This window comes from Rhinoderma darwinii, chromosome 1, assembly GCF_050947455.1.
Source record: "Rhinoderma darwinii isolate aRhiDar2 chromosome 1, aRhiDar2.hap1, whole genome shotgun sequence".
Taxonomy (NCBI): domain Eukaryota; kingdom Metazoa; phylum Chordata; class Amphibia; order Anura; family Rhinodermatidae; genus Rhinoderma; species Rhinoderma darwinii.
Genome location: NC_134687.1, coordinates 406,246,826 through 406,270,449, shown reverse-complemented (window position 1 = coordinate 406,270,449; position 23,624 = coordinate 406,246,826). Strand labels below are relative to the sequence as shown.

Here is a 23,624-nt window from a genome sequence, read left to right as displayed (position 1 = left end):
TGGACTTTGCAAAGGCATTTGACACTGTTCCTCATAGACGTCTAATGGGTAAATTAAGGACTATAGGTTTAGAAAGTATAGTTTGTAATTGGATTGAGAATTGTCTCAAGGAGCGTATGCAGAGAGTTGTGGTCAATGATTCCTACTCTGAATGGTCCCCGGTTATAAGTGGTGTACCCCAGGGTTGTGTGCTGGGACCACTATTATTCAACTTATTTATTAATGATATAGAGGATGCGATTAATAGCACTTGTAGATGACACCAAATAGTCATTTGCAGATGACACCAAGCTATGTAGTATTGTTTAGTCTATGGAAGTTGTTCGTGAATTGCAAGCGGATTTAAACAAACGGAGTCTTTGGGCGTCCACTTGGCAAATTAAGTTTAATGTAGATAAATGTAAAGTTATGCATCTGGGTACCAACAACCTGCATGCATCATATGTCCTAGGGGAGCTAGACTGGGAGAGTCACTTGTTGAGAAGGATCTGGGTGTACTTGTAGATCATAGACTAAATAACAGCATGCAATGTCAATTAGCGGCTTTAAAGGCCAGCAAAATATTGTCGTGTATTAAAAGACGCATGGACTAGCGGGACAGGTATATAATATTACCACTACAAAGCATTAGTGAGGCCCCATCTAGAATATGCAGTTCAGTTCTGGGCTCCAGTTCATAGAAAGGATGTCCTGGAGTTGGAAAAAATACAAAGAAGAGCAACGAAGCTAATAAGGGGCATGGAGAATCTAAGTTATGAGGAAAGATTAAACCTATTTAGCCTTGAAAAGAGACGGCTAAGGGGGGACATGATTCACTTATATAAATATATTCATGTTACATACAAAAAATATGGTGAAATCCTGTTCCATGTAAAACCCCCTCATAAAACAAGGGGGTACTCCATCCGTCTGGAGAAAAAAGGTTCAATCTGCAGAGGCGACAAGCCTTCTTTAGGGTATGTTCACACGCACTGTTTTCAGACGTAATTCGGACATTTTACGCCTCTAATTACGCCTGAAAAAACTGCTCCCGTACGCCTCCAAACATCTGCCCATTGCTTTCAATGGGAATTACGATGTTCTGTTCCCACGAGCCTTTATTTTACGCGTCGCTGTCAAAATACAGCACGTAAAAGAAGTGTAGGACACTTCTTGGGACGTTTTTGGAGCTGTTTTTCATAGACTCTATTGAAATCAGCTCCGAAAACGCCACGAAAAACGCGAGTTGCTCAACAAACAGCTCCGTATTTTCAGACAGTTTTTGTTAAGCGTGTGAACATACCCTTACTGTGAGAACTGTGACTCTATGGAATAGCCTACCGCAGGAGCTGGTCACAGTAGCTGACAGTGCAGTGCTTGATAATCAACTCCAAAATGCTGATGTCATCCGGGTGACGGCCCAGACATTGGTCTGGTCTCCTCAAGAGCAGAAAGAAAACCTCAGTTTGATTGAAACCTAGAGAGAGAAAGCATGGATAGTTATTTATAGTAGTACCAGTCTTTCCAGGTCACTCATGAACTACTTTAACAATTGTGGACTTATATAGCCTTTTATTGTTTTTTTTTTTTTTTTTAGCATATAGCAAGTACACTGCTTTTTAAAAAACTTTGTATCATAAATACTAGCCCAGCGTTAAGTGATAATGCAACTAGACGGTCACAGGTTCTCTTTAAGCTGAACGTAGACATTAGATAATTATTGGCCAAAAAGAAATTATTCCGAACGTATCTGCTTACAGTCGAGAATTATTTTGTTCTGTTTGTCCCTCCTTGATGTTTACTCCTGACTAATATTCTACCATGGGGGTTTTGCGGTTGATGCTCGGCTGTGAAGGCCTGTTCACATCTGAGTTGGAGGCTCCGTTAGGGCCTCTGTCGCAGATCCGGCAGAATGCTGCTCTATTGTTTCTGGTAAAGCCACAGACACCCCAACGGAAAGCCGACGGAACCCATTAAAGTCAATAAGTTCTGTGTCGCTCGCTGGTGGTGTCCATGTTGCAATGGAACCATTGCGTCCCGCATTCCCTTGTTCTGCTCCTTTGATGAAAAAGAACAACGGAATGAACCGACACAGGTGTGAACATGGCCTAATTTAATCTGAGTTTAATGGTATAAATGATTGATCAGGGCCTAAAAGACATATTAATAGCATATACTTAAAGGGGTTGTCCAGGAATACATTTTATTTCTATTTTACCTTATAGTGACATGTACAATTAACTTCCTAATATAATGTCTGTTTATATCTTGTGGCGTTACTTAGTTCTAATGTGCGGTCACGTGACTGCACCAAGCGTACATTTTGCACAACCTCTGATGTTCCGTGTCTTTGCTCAGCCAGCACTTCTGGGAGAGCAGAGACACGGCGCGTCATGAACTAGGTAGTGGGGCCAGAGATGGAGCTCTGAAGAGCTCATGAAACATACGCCCGACTCCCTGCCTGTAAATCTAGTTGATGACGCGCCGTGTCTCTGCTCTCCCGGAAGTGCGGGCTGAGTAAAGACAGGGAATGTCGTCTCTGCTAGTACATGCCCCCTCCCCCTCTCTCACAGTTCCCGCACGGGGCACCGCAGGTATTATGGAGTTATATCATCCCTGTGTATAACCCCCTCCATCATCCCTGTGTATTAGATCATCATCCCTGCGTATAACCCCCATCATCCCTGTGTAGAATCGCCATCATCCTTGTATATAACCCTCATCATCCCTGTATATAGCCCCCATCCCCCTGTGTGATTATTACTGGGTGTTATTGACTGCAGGGAGCTGGGTGACTGTAATTACAGCAAGGAATGACCTGTGAACATAAAGGGGCATGGCAGTATGCAAATAGCTGAGATGCTGTGGAGGGAGGAAGGGGGATATAAGCTGTCTCCTCAGATGCAGCAAGGGATCATTGGTATGGTGGGTTACAAGACAGGAAACAGACAGGACCTGAAGCAAGGGATGTAAACAAACAGAGCAGCAGTGACGATTGAGATCAAACAGGAACTGGTTAGAAGGTATGTAGGGGGTTTTAGGGAAAGCAAACCAAGGCTGGGGAACACTTTTTAGAAAATATTTTTTTCCTGGCCAACCCCTTTAAGTCTTGCCTCCAAGGCAGTGGTGTAACTACCGCCGTAGCCTCGTAGCGGCTGCTACGGGGCCCGCGGCATGAGGGGGCCCGTGTCGCCCGCCGGCACGGGCCCCCACCATGGCCGGAGGCTCCGCTAGCTGCCGCTATAGCGCGACGCCACTGAACACTACGGCAGAGCAGGGAGGTATCTCCCCGCTCTGCCATTAAACAAAACATGTATCCCCTATCCACAGGATAGGGGATACATGTGTGATCGCTGGCATTGATAAGGAGAACGGGGGACTGAAAGTGCCCTGAAGTTCTCCATCACAAACCTCGGACTTCCGGGGTCTGTGTTGGCAGCTCCGTAGAAATGAATGGAGCGCCGGTCGCGCTTGTGCGCATGCGTGACCAGCGCTCCTTTCATTTTTATTGAGCTGCGCAGACTCCAGAAGTCAGAGGTTAGTTATGGAGAACTTGGGGGGACTTTCGGTCCCCCGTTCTCCCTATCGCTGCCAGCGATCACACATGTATCCCCTATCCTGTGGATAGGGGATACATGTCTTTTGTAGGACACACTGTAGGTCGGATTTTTTTGGGGGGTTGTGGCTGTATGGCGTTACCTACAGGGGGGGCTGTATGGCGTTCTCTACAGGGGGGGCTCTATGGCGTTACCTACAGGGGGGGCTCTGTATGGTGTTACCTACAGGGGGGGGCTGTATAGCGTTACCTACAGGGGGGGGCTGTATAGCGTTACCTACAGGGGGGCTGCATAGCGTTACCTACAGGGGGGCTGTATAGCGTTACCTACAGGGGGGGCTGTATAGTGTTACCTACAGGGGGGGCTGTATAGTGTTACCTACAGGGGGCTGTATAGCGTTACCTACAGGGGGCTGTATAGCGTTACCTACAGGGGGGATGTATGGTGTTATCTACAGGGGACTCTGTATGGCGTTCTCTACAGGGGGTCTGTATGGCGTACTCTACAGGGGGGGCTGTATGGCGTTGGCGCCATACAGCCCCCTATAGAGAATGCCATACAGAGTCCCCCCTGTAGATAATGCATACAGCCCCCTGTAGATAACACCATACAGCCCCCTCTGTAGATAACGCCATACAGCCCCCCTGTAGAAAACGCCATACAGCCCCCTCTGTAGATAGCGCCATACAGCCCCCTCTGTAGATAGTGCCATACAGCCCCCCTGTAGATAGCGACATACAGCCCCCTCTGTAGATAGCGCCATACAGCCCCCTCTGTAGATAGCGCCATACAGCCCCCTCTGTAGATAGCCCCATACAGCCCCCCTGTAGATAGTACCATACAGCCCCCACTGTAGATAACGCCATACAGAGTCCCCCCTGTAGATAACGCCATACAGGCCCCCCTGTAGAGAACGCCATACAGACCCCCTGTAGATAAGGCCATACAGAGTCCCCCCTGTAGATAACGCCATACAGCCCCCTTTGTAGATATCTACAAAGGGGGCTGTATGGCGTTATCTACAAAGGGGGCTGTATGGCGTTCTCTACAGGGGGGGACTCTGTATGGCGTTCTCTACAGGGGGGGCTGTATGGCGTTCTCTACAGGGGGGCTGTATGGCGTTCTCTACAGGGGGGCTGTATGGCGCTATCTACAGAGGGGGCTGTATGGCGTTACCTACAGGGGGGCTGTATGGCGTTCTCTACGGGGGGGCTGTATGCCGTTATCTACAGAGGGGGCTGTATGGCGTTATCTATGGAGGGGGCTGTATGGCGTTATCTACGGAGGGGGCTGTATGGCGTTATCTACAGAGGGGGCTGTATGGCGTTATCTACAGAGGGGGCTGTATGGCGTTATCTACAGAGGGGGCTGTATGGCGTTATCTACAGGGGGGCTGTATGGCGTTATCTACAGGGGGGCTGTATGGCGTTATCTACAAGGGAGGGTTGTGTGACACCCAGGGGAGGGGGGGCCCCAGTCAAAAGTTTGCTATGGGGCCCAGTCTTTCCTAGTTACGCCCCTGCTCCAAGGGTGGTATTTTAAAGGGAATCTGTTACCAGGTTTATGCTGCCCTATCTGAGGGCAGCCTAAAGTAGTGACAGAGACCCTAAATTTTATCGCTATCTTATTTTTAAATGATCAGTAGTTTTTATAGTATTCACTTTATGCAGCGTGTATACATGACCTGTGACCAGCACTGCCCTTCCACTGATGATTGACAGCTTTCTCCCCATACTGTGGTACCTAAAACATTATGCAATCAGCGGCGGGTGGCAGCTTTCTCTCTACGCGCAGAATAGGGAGAAAGCTGTCAATCATCAGTGGGAGGGCGAGGCTAGCTGCAGCTCATGTATAAGCGCTGTAGTAAATTAAAGGTATTTTATAAAAGTCATACAGTAATGAAATCTGTCACTGCTTTATACTACTATGTGCTAAATACGGACTTAAAGAGGAATAATACTTACTTATATTTCTAAGGTACATCAACCAGTAATGCTCTAAAAGGGTGATCAGTATTAGTCTACCTGCTGGCGCACCACCAATAGCAGTCACTCGCCATTAAAGTGAATGGAAAGTACAGAAACATCTACCACATATTCCGTTTAATGCTAGTGACCTCACATGAGCGCCCACTTCTCTGCCAGGAACACGGACCAAGGATCCCTGTTCTCCGGATTAGTGGGAATTCCAAAATCCCAGTGGTGAGACCCCAACAATCACATTTTTTATATAATCATGTCTGGTGGAAACTGCTTTACAGATTGAATGACTAATGACAATAAACTACTTTGTAGAGATTTATTTTCACTTTGACATTGCAGTGTCTTTCTGTTGAGATTGCATATATAAGTTTACAGAAAATATATTATATATATATATATATATAATTTGGTCAGAAACAAATGATCGCTAGTTATTAATCTCAGATAACTATTATAAGCATATTTACTCTCATATTTCCTTATTTGTTTCATAGGAAATTTATATTCTTTCAACCTATCTTTTAGGGGAGGAAAAATGGCCATTATCCAAGACAAAACTGTTTGCTAAAGACCCATATTATATTTTATACCTAAATACGAACAGTACAAAGTTCTTTTTTTCTCTTTAGTCATTTTTTATTTAAATACTTTTCCTCTATCAAGCATATGTGTATCCTTTTAAACTGATCAGTGTCTCACTTGGACAGTAGTTTCCTTTAAAAAAGCATGCTCTGTTTAAACACAGACTTCTGGCACCTGTAGTTTTCCACTTCGTCAGTCTAGTTTTGTTTTGTGGGAAAACAACTACAAATCCCATCAGACACTGCATAGCAGGGAAGTCTCTAAATCAGCCAACTGGAGCGGAGCACAACCATATTCTCTCCCCCAGCAACTAAACACACTGCTGTATTCTTCGTGAGCAATGTGCTTTGGCTGCAGATTCCCTGCGTTATGAGTTCAGGTTTGGTTTGTGAATTTATAGAAACAAAAAAAACACCAACAACTGTATCTACAAGGGGAGCATAGACGTGCGCACTGCAAACCCCTTCACAAACACTGGCAGGTATGTATCCATTTGCAGCCTTTTGGTCAAGAACAGAATTGCTGACCTCAGACAGAGTGACCAAGGGCAAACCTGGAATTTACTTATTCCAAATAGAACACCCCTTAGGTCTTGTGGATTTCACATTGGGAGCGCATACACAGTCATCAGCCCCTGACTATATATGCTGTATAGAAATAAATGGGGGTGGGGGATCTAGCTAGATCTCCCCAGGGAGGGAGCAATTTGTCTGCAGTATTTGCTCAATCCAATTTCCGGAATCAGCCGAACAGGCTGAGCGCTCACACGAGCACTTCTGCAGCTTCGTTCTAGCGATTGGTGGGGGTCTCCGTGCTCAGACCGCCACCAATCCAAACTTCTGACATGTCACTATGACATGTCAGAAGTTTGTCAAATGTTTAGCTACACTTTAAGTGTAGTGCCAACCCAAGTAGGTGCCACCAATGGCCATTCAAATACTGAGCAATCTGTAACTTAGACATTCATACCTTATTCTAATTCCAGACTCTGCGGCACCATGTTGGAACCCTATAAAATATTTTGCAATCCCAATGAGTAAATATTGTACCAAAAACGCTGAAAGAGAAAATAAGGCACAGAGCTGTTTTATTGTGTCAAGATTAGCACAAAAGGAATCACGTTTTATGGAGCAAAATAGTGCCATTTCGACATTTTCGCCTAGGTACAAAAACAATATCACTGTTCATTTTTTTTTAAACTTAAAGGGGCATTTCCAAAATGGTAGCTGGCCGGGCTTGTGTTGTAATAACAATAATTTTGCTGTTGTGCTTCTTTGGACTCTTTCACCTCACACCCTCTTAGCAAAACTTTCCAGTTGCAATGGGTGATTCCAAAGAATGAGCATTGGTATTAGATCAGCAGAGCATTCAGCTAGTTTTGAAGTGGACTAAAGGCACTTTTACACCGGCGGACACTCGGCCGGTACAGCAAACACCGATCAACTAGACATCGTTGATCGGCGCTCGCTTGCTCCTGTTACACGGCGCTATGGATGAGGACGAGCTGTCATTACTCCGATCGCTCGTCCCCATACATTATTATCATGTCGGCAGCGCGTCTCCCTGTTTACACAGGGAGATGTGCTGCCGACAACGATAATATTTACTTTTTTAAAACGATCCGATGAGATTGTTTACACAGGGAAACTATCGTCAGCGAGCGTTATGTGAACGCTCGTCTGCACGATAATTGTTCTGTGTTAAACCCCCTTTACTGTCCTACTAATCTCTAAAAAATGCTCAGTTACACAAAGAAATCACTTATTGAAGTATATGGACCAAGATATAATTTGGCATATTAACTGGTTGCCGACACAGGACGAGAATGCTCGTCCTGAGCGGCGGGTACTTCGCGCATTAGGACGAGCGTTCTCAGTAACAGCAGTCTCTGCACGCGATCGAGAGCGGGGCAACAGCTGTAATACAAAGCTACGGCCCCGCTCTAACGGCGGGGAGAAGAGAAACATCTCTCCGCCGTTAACCCCTTGAATGCCGCGATAAAAGCTGATTGCGGCGTTCAAGGAGAGGGGACTGCACTTTGATCGCATCACAGAAAATCTCTGACGCGATCAAAGCCCATAACTTGTATGGCCAGACAGCCCAGGGTCCATTGAAGGACCCCAGGGCTGTCTGAACATATTTCCTGTTGTTAGGGCATACTGAGTTATGCCCTAACAACTGCCTGTGTACAATCAGTACACAGGCTAATGTACTGGCATATAGATATATGCCAGTACATTACAGTTACAAAATAAAAATGAAAAATCCCTTTATGGGATTTTAAAAAAAAAGTTAAATTAATGTAAAAAAAATAAATAATGATAAATTAAAAAAAGAGTAAAAAAACGACACAGAAATACCCATTTTTTATAATAAACTTTTTCAACTATCAATATAAGTCACAAAACATGAAATAATATAGACATATTTGATATTGCCACGACCGTAACAAACTGTACAACAAATGTATAACATTATTTATGATCAGTGTATGCTGTAACAAAAAAATATTAAAACTGCAGCGGAACTGCTTTTTTTTCTGCATTTTCGCCAAATAAAAATTTATATAAATTAAACAATAATGTATTTGTACCAAAAAATGCTACCTACATAAAGTATAACTCGTCCCGCAAAAAACAAAGTCTCATACGACTACGTTGTACAAAAAGTTATGAGCGTCGGGATGCAAAGAGGGAAATATAAAAAAATTGTTCTGTCCTCGGTCAAAATTGTCCGTGTCCTTAAAGAGGCTCTGTCACCAGATTTTGCAACCCCTATCTGCTATTGCAGCAGATCGGCGCTGCAATGTAGATTACAGTAACGTTTTTATTTTTAAAAAACAAGCATTTTTGGCCAAGTTATGACCATTTTTGTATTTATGCAAATGAGGCTTGCAAAAGTCCAAGTGGGCGTGTTTAAAGTAAAAGTCCAACTGGGCGTGTATTGTGTTCGTTACATCTGGGCGTGTTTACTACTTTTACTAGCTGGGCGTTCTGACGAGAAGTATCATCCACTTCTCTTCACAACGCCCAGCTTCTGGCAGTGCAGACACACAGCGTGTTCTCGAGAGATCACGCTGTGACGTCACTCACTTCCTGCCCCAGGTCCTGCATCGTGTCTGACGAGCGAAGACACATCGGCACCAGAGGCTACAGTTGATTCTGCAGCAGCATCGGCGTTTGCAGGTAAGTCGATGTAGCTACTTACCTGCAAACGCTGATGCTGCTGCAGAATCAACTGTAGCCTCTGGTGCCGACACGATGCAGGACCTGGGGCAGGAAGTGAGTGACGTCACAGCGTGATCTCTCGAGAACACTCTGTGTGTCTGCAATGCCAGAAGCTGGGTGTTAACGAACAGCAGTGGATGATGCTGATTCGTCAGCATCATACACTCCCATTCCTAACGCCCAGCTAGTAAAAGAAGTAAAAACGCCCCGATGTACGCACATAATACACGCCCAGTTGTACTTTTACTGTAAACACGCCCAGTTGTACTTTTACTGTAAATACGCCCAGTTGTACTTTTGCAAGCCTCATTTGCATAAATACAAAAATGGTCATAACTTGGCCAAAAATGCTCGTTTTTTAAAAATAAAAGCGTTACTGTAATCTACATTGCAGCGCCGATCTGCTGCAATAGCAGATAGGGGTTGCAAAATCTGGTCACAGAGCCTATTTAAAGAGGCTCTGTCACCAGATTTATAAATTCCCTATCTCCTACATAATGTGTTCGGCGCTGTAATGTAGATAAGTGTTTTTTATTTTAAAAAAACAATCGTTTTGAGCAAGTTATGAGCAATTTTAGATTTATGCTAATTCGTTTATTAATGACTAACTTTTGACCAAGTGGGCGTTGTGAAGAGAAGTGTATGAGGTTGACCAATCAGCGTCATACACTTCTCATTGTTCCAGCCCAGCATGATCCACAGCACAGTGTGATTGTGCAGTGAAAGAAGCTGGGCTGGAACAATGAGAAGTGTATGATGCTGATTGGTCACTGATTGGTCAGTGTCATACACTTCTCTTCACAATGCCCACTTGGTCAAAAGTAAAAACACGCCCAGTTGGTCATTAAGAAACTAATTAGCATAAATCTAAAATTGCTCATAACTTGCTAAAAAATGATCATTTTTCAAAATAAAACAGCGTTGTCTACATTACAGCGCTGATCCGATTATGTAGGAGATAGGGCACTTATAATCTGGTAACAGAGCCTCTTTAAAGGGAATGTGTTGCCAGAAAAACATGTTTTGTTTTTTTTTATTAAACATTTAGTGTGTAGGTGATTAAACATTGTTCAAATTTTTTTTATTTTTTTCACGAGTCAGGAAATATTATAAATTAGATTCTAATTTATAATATTTCCCATTGCTGGTCACTAGATGGAGCTATTCCCAAAATTGCAGCATTGCAAAATTGGGTAAAAAGCCCTCGCTCTAGTGAGCTCTCAGCATCCCCCCCTCCTTTATCCTGACTAGTGCCGGGATAAACGAGGGGTTTGAACGGTCTAACCTCCTACACTGTGTGTCGCCATTTTTTGAGCAAACACACAGTGTAGAAGGTTAACATACAATAGTAAACGTACACAAACACGAACATACATTGAAATCTCTTACCTGCTCCTGCCGCCGCGGCTCCCTCCGGCCCGTCCGCTCCGTCTGCTGCCGCTGGTCCAAGTGCACAAGTCCGGAAGCCGCGACCGGAAGTAGTAATCTTACTGTCCGGCCGCGACTTCCGGTCCACAGGAAAATGGCGCCGGACGGCGCCAATTTCAAATTGGACTGTGTGGGAGCGGCGCATGCGCAGTTCCCACACAGACGGCGTACACAGAAGTGGATGGGACGGGAGCCGTTTGCAGTCCCTATGGGACTGTGGCTGCCGTATTCCATGTCTGTATGTGTCGTTAATCGACACATACAGAAATGGAACAAAAAATGGCAGCCCCCATAGGGAAGAAAAAGTGTAAAAATAAGAAAAAGTAAAACACAAACACACAAATAAATATAAACGTTTTTAATAAAGCACTAACATCTTTAACATATGAAAAATAAATTTGTGATGACACTGTTCCTTTAAGGGGTTAAGCAACGAATTCCTATGATCTACACACCGTATTAACCTTCAAATTCACACAGACATGACTAAGGACCATATTTCAGACCAGTAGGCACGCAATGGCGGATGATCATTAGGGCGTTTTGGGCGGCCGTCCGGGGCCATGTCCGCCCAAAGTACAATGCAGTTTTGTCGCGAATCGCAGCAAAAACCGCAACAAAACTGCATTGTGTGTCACGTAGAAAAGCAGCAAGACTCCAGAGAGAAGTTTGTGAGGTGAGCTGCTAAGTAAGTATAAGGGGATGGATTTGTTTAAAGAGTTTGGGGGTCTGTATTTAGGGGGTCTGCATCTAGGGTGTCTGGGGTCCATCCGTTTAAGGTGTCTGGGGTATGTATATTTAGGGGGTCTGTATTAGTTTAAGGGGTCTGTATTAGTTTAAGGGGTCTAGTGTTTGTATTTAGGGGGTCTGTATTAGTTTAAGGGGGTCTGTATTAGTTTAGGGGTCTTTAATTGGCTGTTCTGGTGTCTGTATTAGATTAGGGGGTCTGGTCTGCGGTCTGTATTAAGGGAGTCAGGTCTGCGGTCATTATTAGTGTAGGGGGTCAGGTCTGGGGTCTATCAGTTTAAGGGGTCTGTATGTTTAGGGAGTCTGTATTTAGGGCATCTGGTGTTTGTATTTAGTGGGTCTGTATTTAGGGGTCTGTATTAGTTTATGGGGTCAGTATTTAGGGGTCTAGCCTGCGGTCTTTATTTAGGGTGCTTATTCTGGGGTCTATTTAGGGTGCTTGTTTGGGGTCTATATTTATTTTGGGGTGTCTGGTCTGGGGACTGCAATAGTTTAGAAGGTCTGGGGCATGTTTGTATTCTATGATCCAGTCTAGGGTCTGAATTTATTAGTCTGAGTAAAAGGGTTTGTCCGGGCATATGGATAGGTCATTAGTATTAAAAACCGTCTCGTGCCCGGACAACCCCGTTAATGTATGAGCCTGGGTCTGGTGTATGAATTTTTGTGTTTCTATAGAGGCTGGAAATTGCTGCAGAAGCGAGGAGCAAAGATGTCTCATCAGGAGAAGTCAACATAACGGTCTGTGTCAGATGGAGAAGAAAAGAGAATGACTCCCAATAGAGAAGACGTCGACTGTGAGTCACTGGATATATAGAGGATCTGTCCCCTCTCCTGACGTCTGTTGTAGGAAATCTTTGTATTCCACATAAAGTCTTTGTGTACCTGGGACTAATAGACAAATGCGTGTTACCATTCCCATTGTCAAGAGGATGTGGCCTTACACAGTGTGATACAGTCAGCGATGGTTGGAGACTGTCAGTATGTAAGAACAAGGGGAATCACACAGAAAGGTGGTGTTCACTATAGACACAGCAGAGCGGCGGTGGGGAAGGGGGGCCCAAGTTTGTGGAACAGCCCAGGGCTTATGGTCTACTTAATCCGCCACTGTAGGCATGCCATGTGGCAATATATGGTGCCTCCATAAGCAATACTTCTAAGGGAAAATACTGTCCGTAATACGGCAAGCATTGTAGCATGCCAGAATTGTTTTTTTATAAAAAAAAATTAAAATTACAACGGTGTGCCCAAAGGCCTTGTTCAGACGGAAGATTTAGCACAGTTCGTGGATGCGTTTTTAAGGCCGAAACTAAACCGAGGAGATCAAAATGAGCCTACTACGTCACTTTAGATCTAATCCTGGGTTTAATTTATAAGAAAATCACTCCTAAGCTTGCTTACGCAATCCCATTTAGTACAAACAAGTAAACCCTAAACATCATAAAAAAATGTATACATGACATAAAAAAATCTATATAGACAGACTTGATGTTACTATTTATCAAATTTATATTGTGACATTGGGTAATGACTCGACGCTTGTTACTAGCAGAAAATTGATTATTTGGCACAAAGAATGTATTTTTAAAGTGCAATGTATATAACGGGCTATGTGATCAAATAACTTATGTGTGTTAAAGGTTTTTCATTTTTTGGATATGGGTTTAGAAAAGATGAATGTCACAGCTTAAATATAGCTTTCTAATACAGAGTGTTTGGTTTATGCAGACCTTGTGATCATGTTCCTTCTCACTATAAATGCTTTCTTGTGCCTTTACACACAGTTGTACGCCGCCGTTTCATTGCTTGCACATTGATTCTTCTGCTTAGACATCACTCTACATTTATTTTCTCAGAAATGTCACCTTCGTCAGATTTACCTGGACCCATTGAGGTGGAATGCAAGTTTGTCCCAGGACCAGATGTAGAGAAGAGACTGGGTGTACTAGGAGCACAGCTGATTGAGGAGATAACTTTTCGAGACTCTTACTATGATAGTCCTGATCTGCGCCTGACATTGAACGACATGTGGCTGCGGAAGAGGGAAGACAGTTGGGAATTAAAGCACCCACCACAACGGGGAGCAAGAGCCCTTAATGGAGCTTCCACACAATACATGGAGCTTACTTCTGAAGAGGATATTCTTTGCAGAGTGAGTGAAGAGCTGGGTGTCCCTTGTCCACTCAACATAGAATCTTTTGGACTAAATGTATTTGCCAGCTTTGTGACATGCAGGCGCAGATTCCAGTTGCCTCTTGTTGAAAACTCAGATATCAAAGTAGTTGTAGACCTCGATGAAGCAGATTTTGGTTTTGCAGTAGGTGAAGTGGAAGTCCTCGTAAAAACACAGAAAGAAGTTGAAAATGCTCTTAAGAAGGTGGAAGAAATCTGTAGAAAACTAGGTAAGACCAATTTGGGATAGGCACATAAAAACACTTTAAGTACTGCTCTCCAATAAGGCGGGGGGGCGGGGGGGGGGGGGGTCTAGATTCTTTAACTCACAGTGGGCAAAACCAGAACTCACAGAATTTCAAATATTACATATAATAATTTCCTATTGCAAATGCCCAATATGATAAATTACAATGTATTGTTTTTCATGGGTAAGATTTAATTGTCTATTTATAAAAATTAGTCGTACAGCACCTATTTCTGTCTTTCTCCTGTAGTTCTATCATAGAGGTGAGAAAAGTAGAGTCTTACCGGTAATACGGTTTCTACAAATCCTTTCTGACAGCAACACAGGAGAATAACAGAAATGGGCGATGTCATGAAGGTCATGGGAGAAAGTCATCATTTATTGAATTGTAGTTTGTAAATGGTCATTCTCCAAGCTGTTCTACTATAATTGTGTAAACCCCATTTTAGGATTGTAATCCTTTGTGGAGTCCGCTATCATAATTGCCTCATCCGTGGTGGTCTAACTGCAAGGATGCCCTCGTTCCTCAGAATGCTCCTCCTCAGATTTTATTTGTACGACAACGCACCTGGCCACCCGCTGTTTAGGGGAACTACAACACAGCCCCATTCACGTGACTGGAGCGGTGCTGCGATATACCATAACATTTTTAGATGGAAATGCCCCTTTTATCGATAATTTAAAAATTGTAATAATTTTTAGATTTTTTGCAGTACGATTGGAGTGCACCTTACTGTCCAGACCTCTTTAAATAGAAAAAAAGGCAAATTTTTACTAAATTAAAATATACAAGGGAGAAAAAAATATGAGACATTATATACTGCAGCAAATCCCCACTATAAGATGTCATTATAGTGCCTAAAATGCACATCACATTCTTATTTATTCATTTTTTTACTGCCAGAATGAAGGGAATTAGAATGCAGGGTGCAACAATGCTTCTACATCAAAACAGTATTAAAAAAAAATACATGATCAAGCACTGGGCCCTGGCAGCAATGGTAGTCTTCCTGACAGCGGGCACTCCCAATTGATGTGAGTGACCATGCTAGATCTCCACCTGTGTGCGGAGATCCAGCGTTGTCACCCACGCTCCATGTCCTTTGTTTGCTAACCTTTTTGGGCTGCTGTTTTTTAAACAACACAATTAAGACATTCATTAGGGTGTCTAAAATATTTTAATGCTCAGTGACAAATGAAAAAGCCAACTATATAAAGTTTTCCTTTAAGTGATAAAAAGTCTGAGCCAAAGTATCCGTTATTTGTGTATGTGCCAGTTCTGATTGTATGACTATTCATCTGGTAAGCTGAAGTGTCTTTCCCTATTGCAGGAGTGTTCCGGGAGACTCCAGTCCAGGGCAAAGTGTCAACGTTTCTCCAGATAAATCGTGCTGATCACTACAGGAAACTGTTGGAAGCGCATGTAATTTGACCCTCGCATGAACCAATTCAGGAACCGACTACTAGACACTCCATTGTATTGTATTTAACGCTGCATGTGTAGTCTAGGATATATATATGCCAGGCAAGTTTACAACCATTTTCACCTAAAATCACATCCTCTGTCAAGCTTTTAAAAAAAGTGTCATTCGGCCATTCATTATTATAATTCCTTCTGGAAAAGCTGAGTGACAAACAGCACTGACTAACGTCAGCACAAATACTATGTCACCCAGCTTTACCAGTGTCCTGATTGGATATATGGTTTGTAAAGACAAGAAAATCTTTTAGCTCTGCTACATATCTAAAATAGCTGAAGAGATAGATTTAAAAAAAAAAACGTAAAAGAAGATAACTTAAATCATATGATAGTTTTCTCTTCTATTTTAGAGAATGCTGTAATGGACAATGTATATGTTAAGTATAGATGGATGTGTGTCTGAACCTAGCACATAGTACTGTATCGTGCGTGTCTAATCCTGGTGAACTTCTCCTACTTTCTAAGTTGGTAAATAAAGCTTATACTTGATTTTTGTCTTCGGTGTCAGATGAGACTGATTCATTCCAAGATTATTTCTTCATTTTCACTGCCATCTCTTGAATTAATGGCCGGGTCTATTCTAGCATATCTCCTCTGTCTGCATGTGAGTTCGCCATGCAGAAAATCATGTGATCGGCATTGGAGACGACTAAGTTTTATAAATAGCTGGCGACGCTGGACACTATAGATCCATTGTATACAGTCCCATGAAATGCTAATCATATACATAATGTATCTTTTGTACCTTGTGTCACTTCATCTCATTTAGTCTTTCCCACACACTCAGTCTCTCCCGCTCACACCCTCCCTCAGTCTCCTTCTCTGCCCTGCATTGATTTCCCGCTTGTGCATATTGACTTTCACTTAGCGCTGATCAGTGTTTAAGTTGTCTGAAATCCGCTGCCTTCTCCTCGCTCAATACCTTCGATCTCCCTAGTTCCTCCTAATAGCCTAACAAGATTGTTCTTTCATGGGAGGTGTGCAGCGAGGTCCAAGACTAGAAGTTGTGGATGGAGCAGAGATGTATACACAGACCCTGCTGCATAGCCATAGATGACACTTACTACTCTACATGCCACAGCTAAATGTAGCAGAAGGGAGAGGACTGTAAGCAACGATCAGGTATCATACTAGAATAGAATGTCCCGGGGAAGGTTCACCTCATAAACACACATTTGCAGCATGAATTAGGCCCTTGGAATCTATGAGCGCGGTGCTTCTGTTCTTCACTATTACCTGAATCGCTCCCGAGGACATAGAGTATTCCTAAGCCTTGAAAGCAACAGAGAACAAATCTAAAACTTGCAGAGGTTTTTTTAAAAAAGGACTTGAATTAGGGTAACTTTACATGTGCCAGATGGCTGCGGCGGGGAGTGGTTAAAATGGTACTCTATTATAGTATATATAAATATTCCAGTCGCGTTGTGCCTCTTTGACGTGCTGTTAATTACCGCTCCACAAAACTGCGTGCTTTACCGTGAATTGCTGCAGTCTTGCAATGTGAATTTTGGCCGCATGGCGGCTACCAGGTGAAACAAGTTGGAGTGGAAATTAGCCACACAGCAAAATTATGGTGCTATGTGGCGCGTGTGAAGTTACCCGAAGGCCGGGTTTCCAGGTAGCGTAAACGCTGCTGAATTTCCTCAACGGAATTCTGTGCGGAAATTCTGCAGCATTTACAGTAGCAGCAAAGTGGATGAGATTTAGGAAATCTCATGCCCGCGCTGCGGAAAAAAGACGCAGCGTAAATGTTAATTGCCCTGTGGTGCGTAATTTAAATCTGCAGAATGTCAATTTATGCTGTGTTTTCGTTGCTTTACTGTTGCGGGTTTCCCCTATTGAATTCAATAGCGATGCAAAACCCGCAACAGAAAGCTAGCATCGCAAAGCAGAAAAAAGAAAAATCATATTTACCCAGAACTCTCTCCTTCCTGCAGTCCGGGCTTCTGGGATGATTCTGCAACTCATGTGACCACTGCAGCCAATCACCGGCTGCAGCGTCACATGGCCTGCCACGTCATCCAGGGAGACCGGACTACGCGCAGAGAAGAGGGAGGGGGTAAGTATGATGGGCCTTTTTTTTTTCACAGCGCTGCTTTCCATAATGTGGTGCGGTTTTTCGGCCAGCAGATGCTGCGGGTTTCAGGTAAGATATGCTGCAGTTTTTACGCAGCGTATCCGACCTGTGGGAACCCGGCCTTAGGCTTTGTGTATCATATACCGTTTTAGCCCTTTCACTGATCAGGACGTTAGGCCTTATTCACACGACCATGTTCGGTCCGTGAAATACGGTCCCGATGGCGGCAGTATTTCCCGGACCAAACACTGTGTAGGGAGCCGGGCTCCTAGCATCATAGTTATGTACGATGCCAGGAGTCCCTTACTCGTTGTGGGAAAACTGTCCCATACTTTAATCATGTTGAGGGTATGTTCACACGTAGTCAACCAAAACGTCTGAAAATCCAGAGCTGTTTTCAAGGGAAAACAGACCCTGCTTTTCAGACGTTTTTTACCAACTCGCATTTTTACCAACTCATTTTTTTACCAACTCGTTTTTGGAGCTGTTTTCATTGGAGTCTATGAGAAAACAGCTCCAAAAACGTCTGAAAGAAGTGTCCTGCACTTCTTTTGACGAGGCTGTATTTTTACGAGTCGTCGTTTGACAGCTGTCAAACGACGACGCGTAAATAACAGGTCGTCTGCACAGTACGTCGGCAAACCCATTCAAATGAATGGCCAGATGTTTGCCGACGTATTGCAGCCCTATTTTCAGACGTAAAACGAGGCATAATACGCCTCGTATACGTCTGAAATTTGGCCGTGTGAACATACCCTTACAGTACGGGACAGTTTTCCCACAAGGCAGGGACTCCTGGCATCGTACATAACTGATGCTAGTAGCATTCCTGCACTGTGTTCGGTCTGGGAAATGCTGCTGACGTGCGGACCGTATATCACGGACCGAACACGGTCATGTGAATTAGGCATGATTAACACAGCTGGAATATTTACATATTATATACACTATAAGGCTAAGTTCACACGTAGCGTAAATACTGCAGGTTTTCCACAGCAGATTTTGTTGCGGAAAATCAGCAGCATAATACAGTAGTAGCAAAGTGGATGAGATTTGAACAAATGTCATCCATGCACTTTTTTTTTTTTTTAAAGTCCGTCTAATTAGGGGACTAGAACATGCGATCGGAAGGGTATGTTCACACACACTAATTACGGACGTAATTCGGGCGTTTTTGCCCCGAATTACGTCCGAAAAATGCGCCTCGATAGCGTTGACAAATATCTGCCCATTGAAAGCAATGAGCGGACGTTTGTCTGTTCACACGAGGCGTATATTTACGCGCCGCTGTCAAAAGACGGCGCGTAAATAGACGCCCGCATCAAAGAAGTGACCTGTCACTTCTTGTGGCGTAATTGGAGCCGTTATTCATTGACTCCAATGAAAAGCAGCGCCAATTACGTCCGTAATGGACGCGGCGTTCAACCGCCTGCACATGCTGTTACGGCTGAAATTACGGGGATGTTTTCTCCTGAAAACATCCCCGTAATTTCAGCCGTTACGGACGCTGCCGTGTGAACATACCCTTAGATTGCTTGTACAACACACTGCTATAGCAGAGTTTAAAGAGGCTCTGTCACCAGATTATAAGTGCCCTATCTCCTACATAATCTGATCGGCGCTGTAATGTAGATAAGTGTTTTTTTATTTTGAAAAATGATCATTTTTGAACAAGTTATGAGCAATTTTAGATTTATGCTAATTAGTTTCTTAATAGACAACTGGGCATTTTTTAACTTTTGACCAAGTGAGCGTTGTACAGAGGAGTGTATGACGCTGACCAGTGACCAATCAGCGTCATACACTTCTCTCCATTCATGTCCATTTGTACTCAGCACAGCGTGATCACGCTGAAATGTCACATACACCGACGTTAACTTGATGTCTATTTACTCTCAAGACACTTCAGTAAAGTTAATGTGGGTGTATGTAACAGCACAGCGAGATCACGCTTTGCTGAGTACAAATGGACATGAATGGAGAGAAGTGTATGACGCTGATTGGGCACTGATTGGTCAGCGTCATACACTTCTCTTCACAACACCCACTTGGTCAAAAGTTAAAACCCGCCCAGTTGTCTATTAAGAAACTAATTAGCATAAATCTAAAATTGCTCATAACATGCTCAAAAATGATCGTTTATCAAAATAAAAACCACTGTTATCTACATTACAGTGCTGATCAGATTAGGTAGGAGATAGGGCACTTATAATGTGGTGACAGAGCCTCTATAATAGGACCAAGATAGCACACACAGGGGTCTTCATTAGGACCCCAGGATGCCTTGACAGCCCATATGCACACAGCGATCCTGTCACAGTGGGGTGATTGGGTGCGCTCTCTGTAACGGCTTAGTTCACGTCTGCATCAGGGCTCCGTTCAGGGGTTCCGTCTGAGCTTTCCGTCAGGGGAACCCATGAACGGAACACTGACTGAAACAAATGGAAACCATAGGTTTCTGTTTGCATCGCCATTGATTTAAATGGCGACAGATCCATCAGGGTTTCGTTCCTGGGTTCTCCTCATGGAAAGCTCTGACATAACCCCTAAATGGAGCCCTGGCGCAGATGTGAACGAAGCCTTAGATGTCGCAGTCGCTATTGACCACAGCATCTAAGCAGTTACATAGCTGGGATTGGAACTATCACTGATCCCGTCCATTAGAGTGAAGTGTCAGCCCGATCCATATCCTCCCCCCTAAGACTATGACATACATATATAAACTGAAGTAAGACTACATAAAGGTTGTTTATAGATCTGTATAGAAGCTAGAGACACAAAACGGATATTTTCAATCAAGACCATTTGCTTCGCTATTTATTAGATGCATTGCTTTACTTGCAAAGGTGTACATACTTTTTAATGGATCTTGACAATACAGCAACGAATACATCCGGCCTGACATACATCAGAGGAAAGCAGGGACAACAAATATCAAGTTACCGCTAGTAAGCCATGTAAAATTATTATGTGTATGAAAGATATGAACAGAATAATATGTCCAGTAAGCACTGTATGCCATTAGACTAAATTGTTCTGAAGCAGGCATTTCTTTCTCAGAAGATTGTGGGGATAATACAGGGTGGGCCATTTATATGGATACACCTAAATAAAATGGGAATGGTTGGTGATATTAACTTCCTGTTTGTGGCACATTAGTATATGGGAGAGGGGAAACTTTTCAAGCTGGGTGTTGACCATGGCAGCCATTTTGAAGTCGGCCATTTTGTATCCAACTTTAGTTTTTTCAATGGGAAGAGGGTCATGTGACACATCAAACTTATCGAGAATTTCACAAGAAAAACAATGGTGTGCTTGGTTTTAACTTTACTTTATTCTTTCATGAGTTATTTACAAGCTTCTCTTTATTTACAGCCATTGACATGTCGCAGAGGTTAACACGTGAGTAGCGGATAGAAATTGTGTTGATGTCTGGTGAACGCAGTACCCGGGTCATTGCAGCAGATTTCAATGCAAGACACCCTACGAGACCACCTATCTCTCATGCTACAGTTTGCAAACTGCTTGCCAAGTTTCGTGAAACTGGTTCAGTGTTGGATTTGCCCAAATGTGGACGCATGAAAACTGTCATTAATGAAGAAACATCAGTGGCTGTCCTAGCTCCATTCAGCAAGAGCCCACAGCGTAGCACTCGCCACATGTCACTGGAGAGTGGCATCAGTCGAACATCTCTTCGGCGGATATTAGCTACTCACAAATGGCACCCTTACAAACTCCAGCTGCTGCAGCATCTCAACGAGGATGACCCAGATCGGCGCACTGAATTTGCAGAATGGGCAAAACAAAAATTGGAACAGGACCCTCAGTTTACACAGAACATTTTGTTCAGTGATGAGGCAAACTTTTATGTGAATGGTGAAGTTAACAAACAAAACCACCGCTATTGGTCTGACACTAACCCACATTGGATAGATCCTTCCAAGACTGTTGGAACACAAAAATTGATGGTATGGGGTACAAAGATAGTGGGGCCATTCTTCATCAATGGAAACCTCAAGGCCACGGGATATCTGAAATTGCTACATGATGATGTGTTTCCCTCTTTATGCACTGAAGCTGGCACGTTCCCTGAGTTTTTCCAGCAAGATGGTGCACCACCACATTATGGGTGTCAGGTCCGAGCATTCCTAGATGAACAGTTTCCTGGAAAGTGGATTGGTCGTCGTGGGCCAGTTGAATGGCCCCCTAGGTCTCCCGATCTGACCCCCTTAGACTTTTATCTTTGGGGTCATCTGAAGGCAATTGTCTATGCTGTGAAGATACGAGATGTGCAGCAACTGAAACTACGGATACTGGAAGCCTGTGCTAGCATTTCTTCTGCGGTGTTGCTATCAGTGTGTGAAGAGTGGGAGAAGAGGGTTGCATTGACAATCCAACACAATGGGCAGCACTTTGAACACATTTTATAAGTGGTCAGAAACTTGTAAATAACTCATGAAAGAATAAAGTAACGTTAAAACCAAGCACACCATTGTGAAATTTTCTTGTGAAATTCTCGATAAGTTTGATGTGTCACATGAGCCTCTTCCATTGAAAAAACTAAAGTTGGATTCAAAATGTCCGACTTCAAAATGGCCGCCATGGTCAACACCCAGCTTGAAAAGTTTCTCCCCTCCCATATACTAATGTGCCACAAACAGGAAGTTAATATCACCAACCATTCCCATTTTATTTAGGTGTATCCATATAAATGGCCCACCCTGTACATAAATCCGTGGAAGAACAATGGCAGTTAGAAAAGTGCTCAAGTGGTAAATGTTTAGAAAATGTACCTTGTTTGCTGCAGTTCACACTTTCATGGGATATAGGAGTAGCATTGTTGACCCGCTATGCTGACACCCCCAGGTCACAGGATAGAAGAAGCCAAGACAGATAGATGTGAGCACAAAAAAGAATATCAACATAGCTGCGATATGGGCCAGTGCCAGCTTCTTAAATAATCTAATAGCTTTGATAATATGCAAGAAAAAGTTACAAGCATAGTGACCATAGTTATTTGTGGCAGACTTGAGAGAAATGAAAATAAAATTGTCATTTTATTAAGTTGTAAAGAAAAGTTAGGGTGGGGTTGAGAATTCTATGTATGTGTAATCCTCTTACAATAGTTGGGTGTATGATCTACTGGCAAACTTGATAGTGGTAAGTATGACGTCATTAATGTGCACAAGTTAAGAAGACATTTTGAAATATATAGAAAGATGTTTTAATAAAAAGAATGGCGCACCTTACAAGTACAGCAAGAAAATTATGAATAGCTTATACATTTCTATGTGCCAGGCAGTCAATATGTGATACCAACATGCCTAGATTTGTGAAGTCTTCCTTCAAGCTGATCAAGAAATTCTCAAGATGTAGTGACGTGCTCCTTGTGGACAACTCTACTCAATGCTTCTTTATGAACCCGTGTCTGAGCCTTCTCTAGCCAGTAAAACCAAGAACGCTCGGCCCAGCTATACTACTGTTCTTCAGTTTGGGGAAAAAATTGTTAGCACAGTATTAATAGACTAAAACTGCAAAGTCCAAATGACCGAGGTGAAATGGGTTTCCTTAATAGAATATATGGAGGATTAGGCAAATTGAATCACAAATAATCAGGCCAAAGGGTCCAAATAGTTAAATCAACCAGAAAAAAACCTCCCAAAGAGCAAACCGGTTTTTTGGTCACTGCGGTTATCCCTATAAAACAACTAAACCCAGGTCAATTTCAGTCTAGTCATTAGAAGACAGTCAATGCCTGTGTGGCCCGTAGGGTATTGACGTAGCTGAAAACCACGCCGGCATGCTGTTTGGCACATTTGTCAAATTGCCATGCAGTGTTGACAGGAAAACTCCATACCTGCAAAATTGTGCGGCCATTAATGAATAAACCCTTATGACGGCATGATTTTGCAGGAAACCAGCAGTTTTCCCCCTCAAGACTATTAAAAAGCAATTTGACAACCACAGCATTTTGGCATGGTATTTGGCCACATTGTGTCCGCGCCAATGCTGCCCTGCAGAGCCTTACCCTAGTTTTGTCAAGCTGAATAATGTGTAAAGCTTGTCTCATTAATGGTCCAATGCGTGTTTTTCAAACATCTCTAGAATGTCCCATGCACATACACTCATGAAGCAAAATGTCAGGTGCT

The 23,624-nt window shown here is 43.3% G+C and overlaps 1 protein-coding gene across 1 annotated transcript; it reads left to right on the top strand.

The window, feature by feature from the left end:
* The first annotated feature begins 6,375 nt into the window (after positions 1-6,375).
* Positions 6,376-15,892, top strand: THTPA (thiamine triphosphatase). Its single transcript, XM_075852744.1, has 3 exons — positions 6,376-6,581; positions 13,356-13,901; positions 15,250-15,892. The coding sequence occupies exons 2-3, from the start codon at positions 13,358-13,360 to the stop codon at positions 15,348-15,350; spliced, it is 645 nt and encodes a 214-aa protein (XP_075708859.1). The 5' UTR covers positions 6,376-6,581; positions 13,356-13,357; the 3' UTR covers positions 15,351-15,892.
* The last annotated feature ends 7,732 nt before the right edge of the window (positions 15,893-23,624 follow it).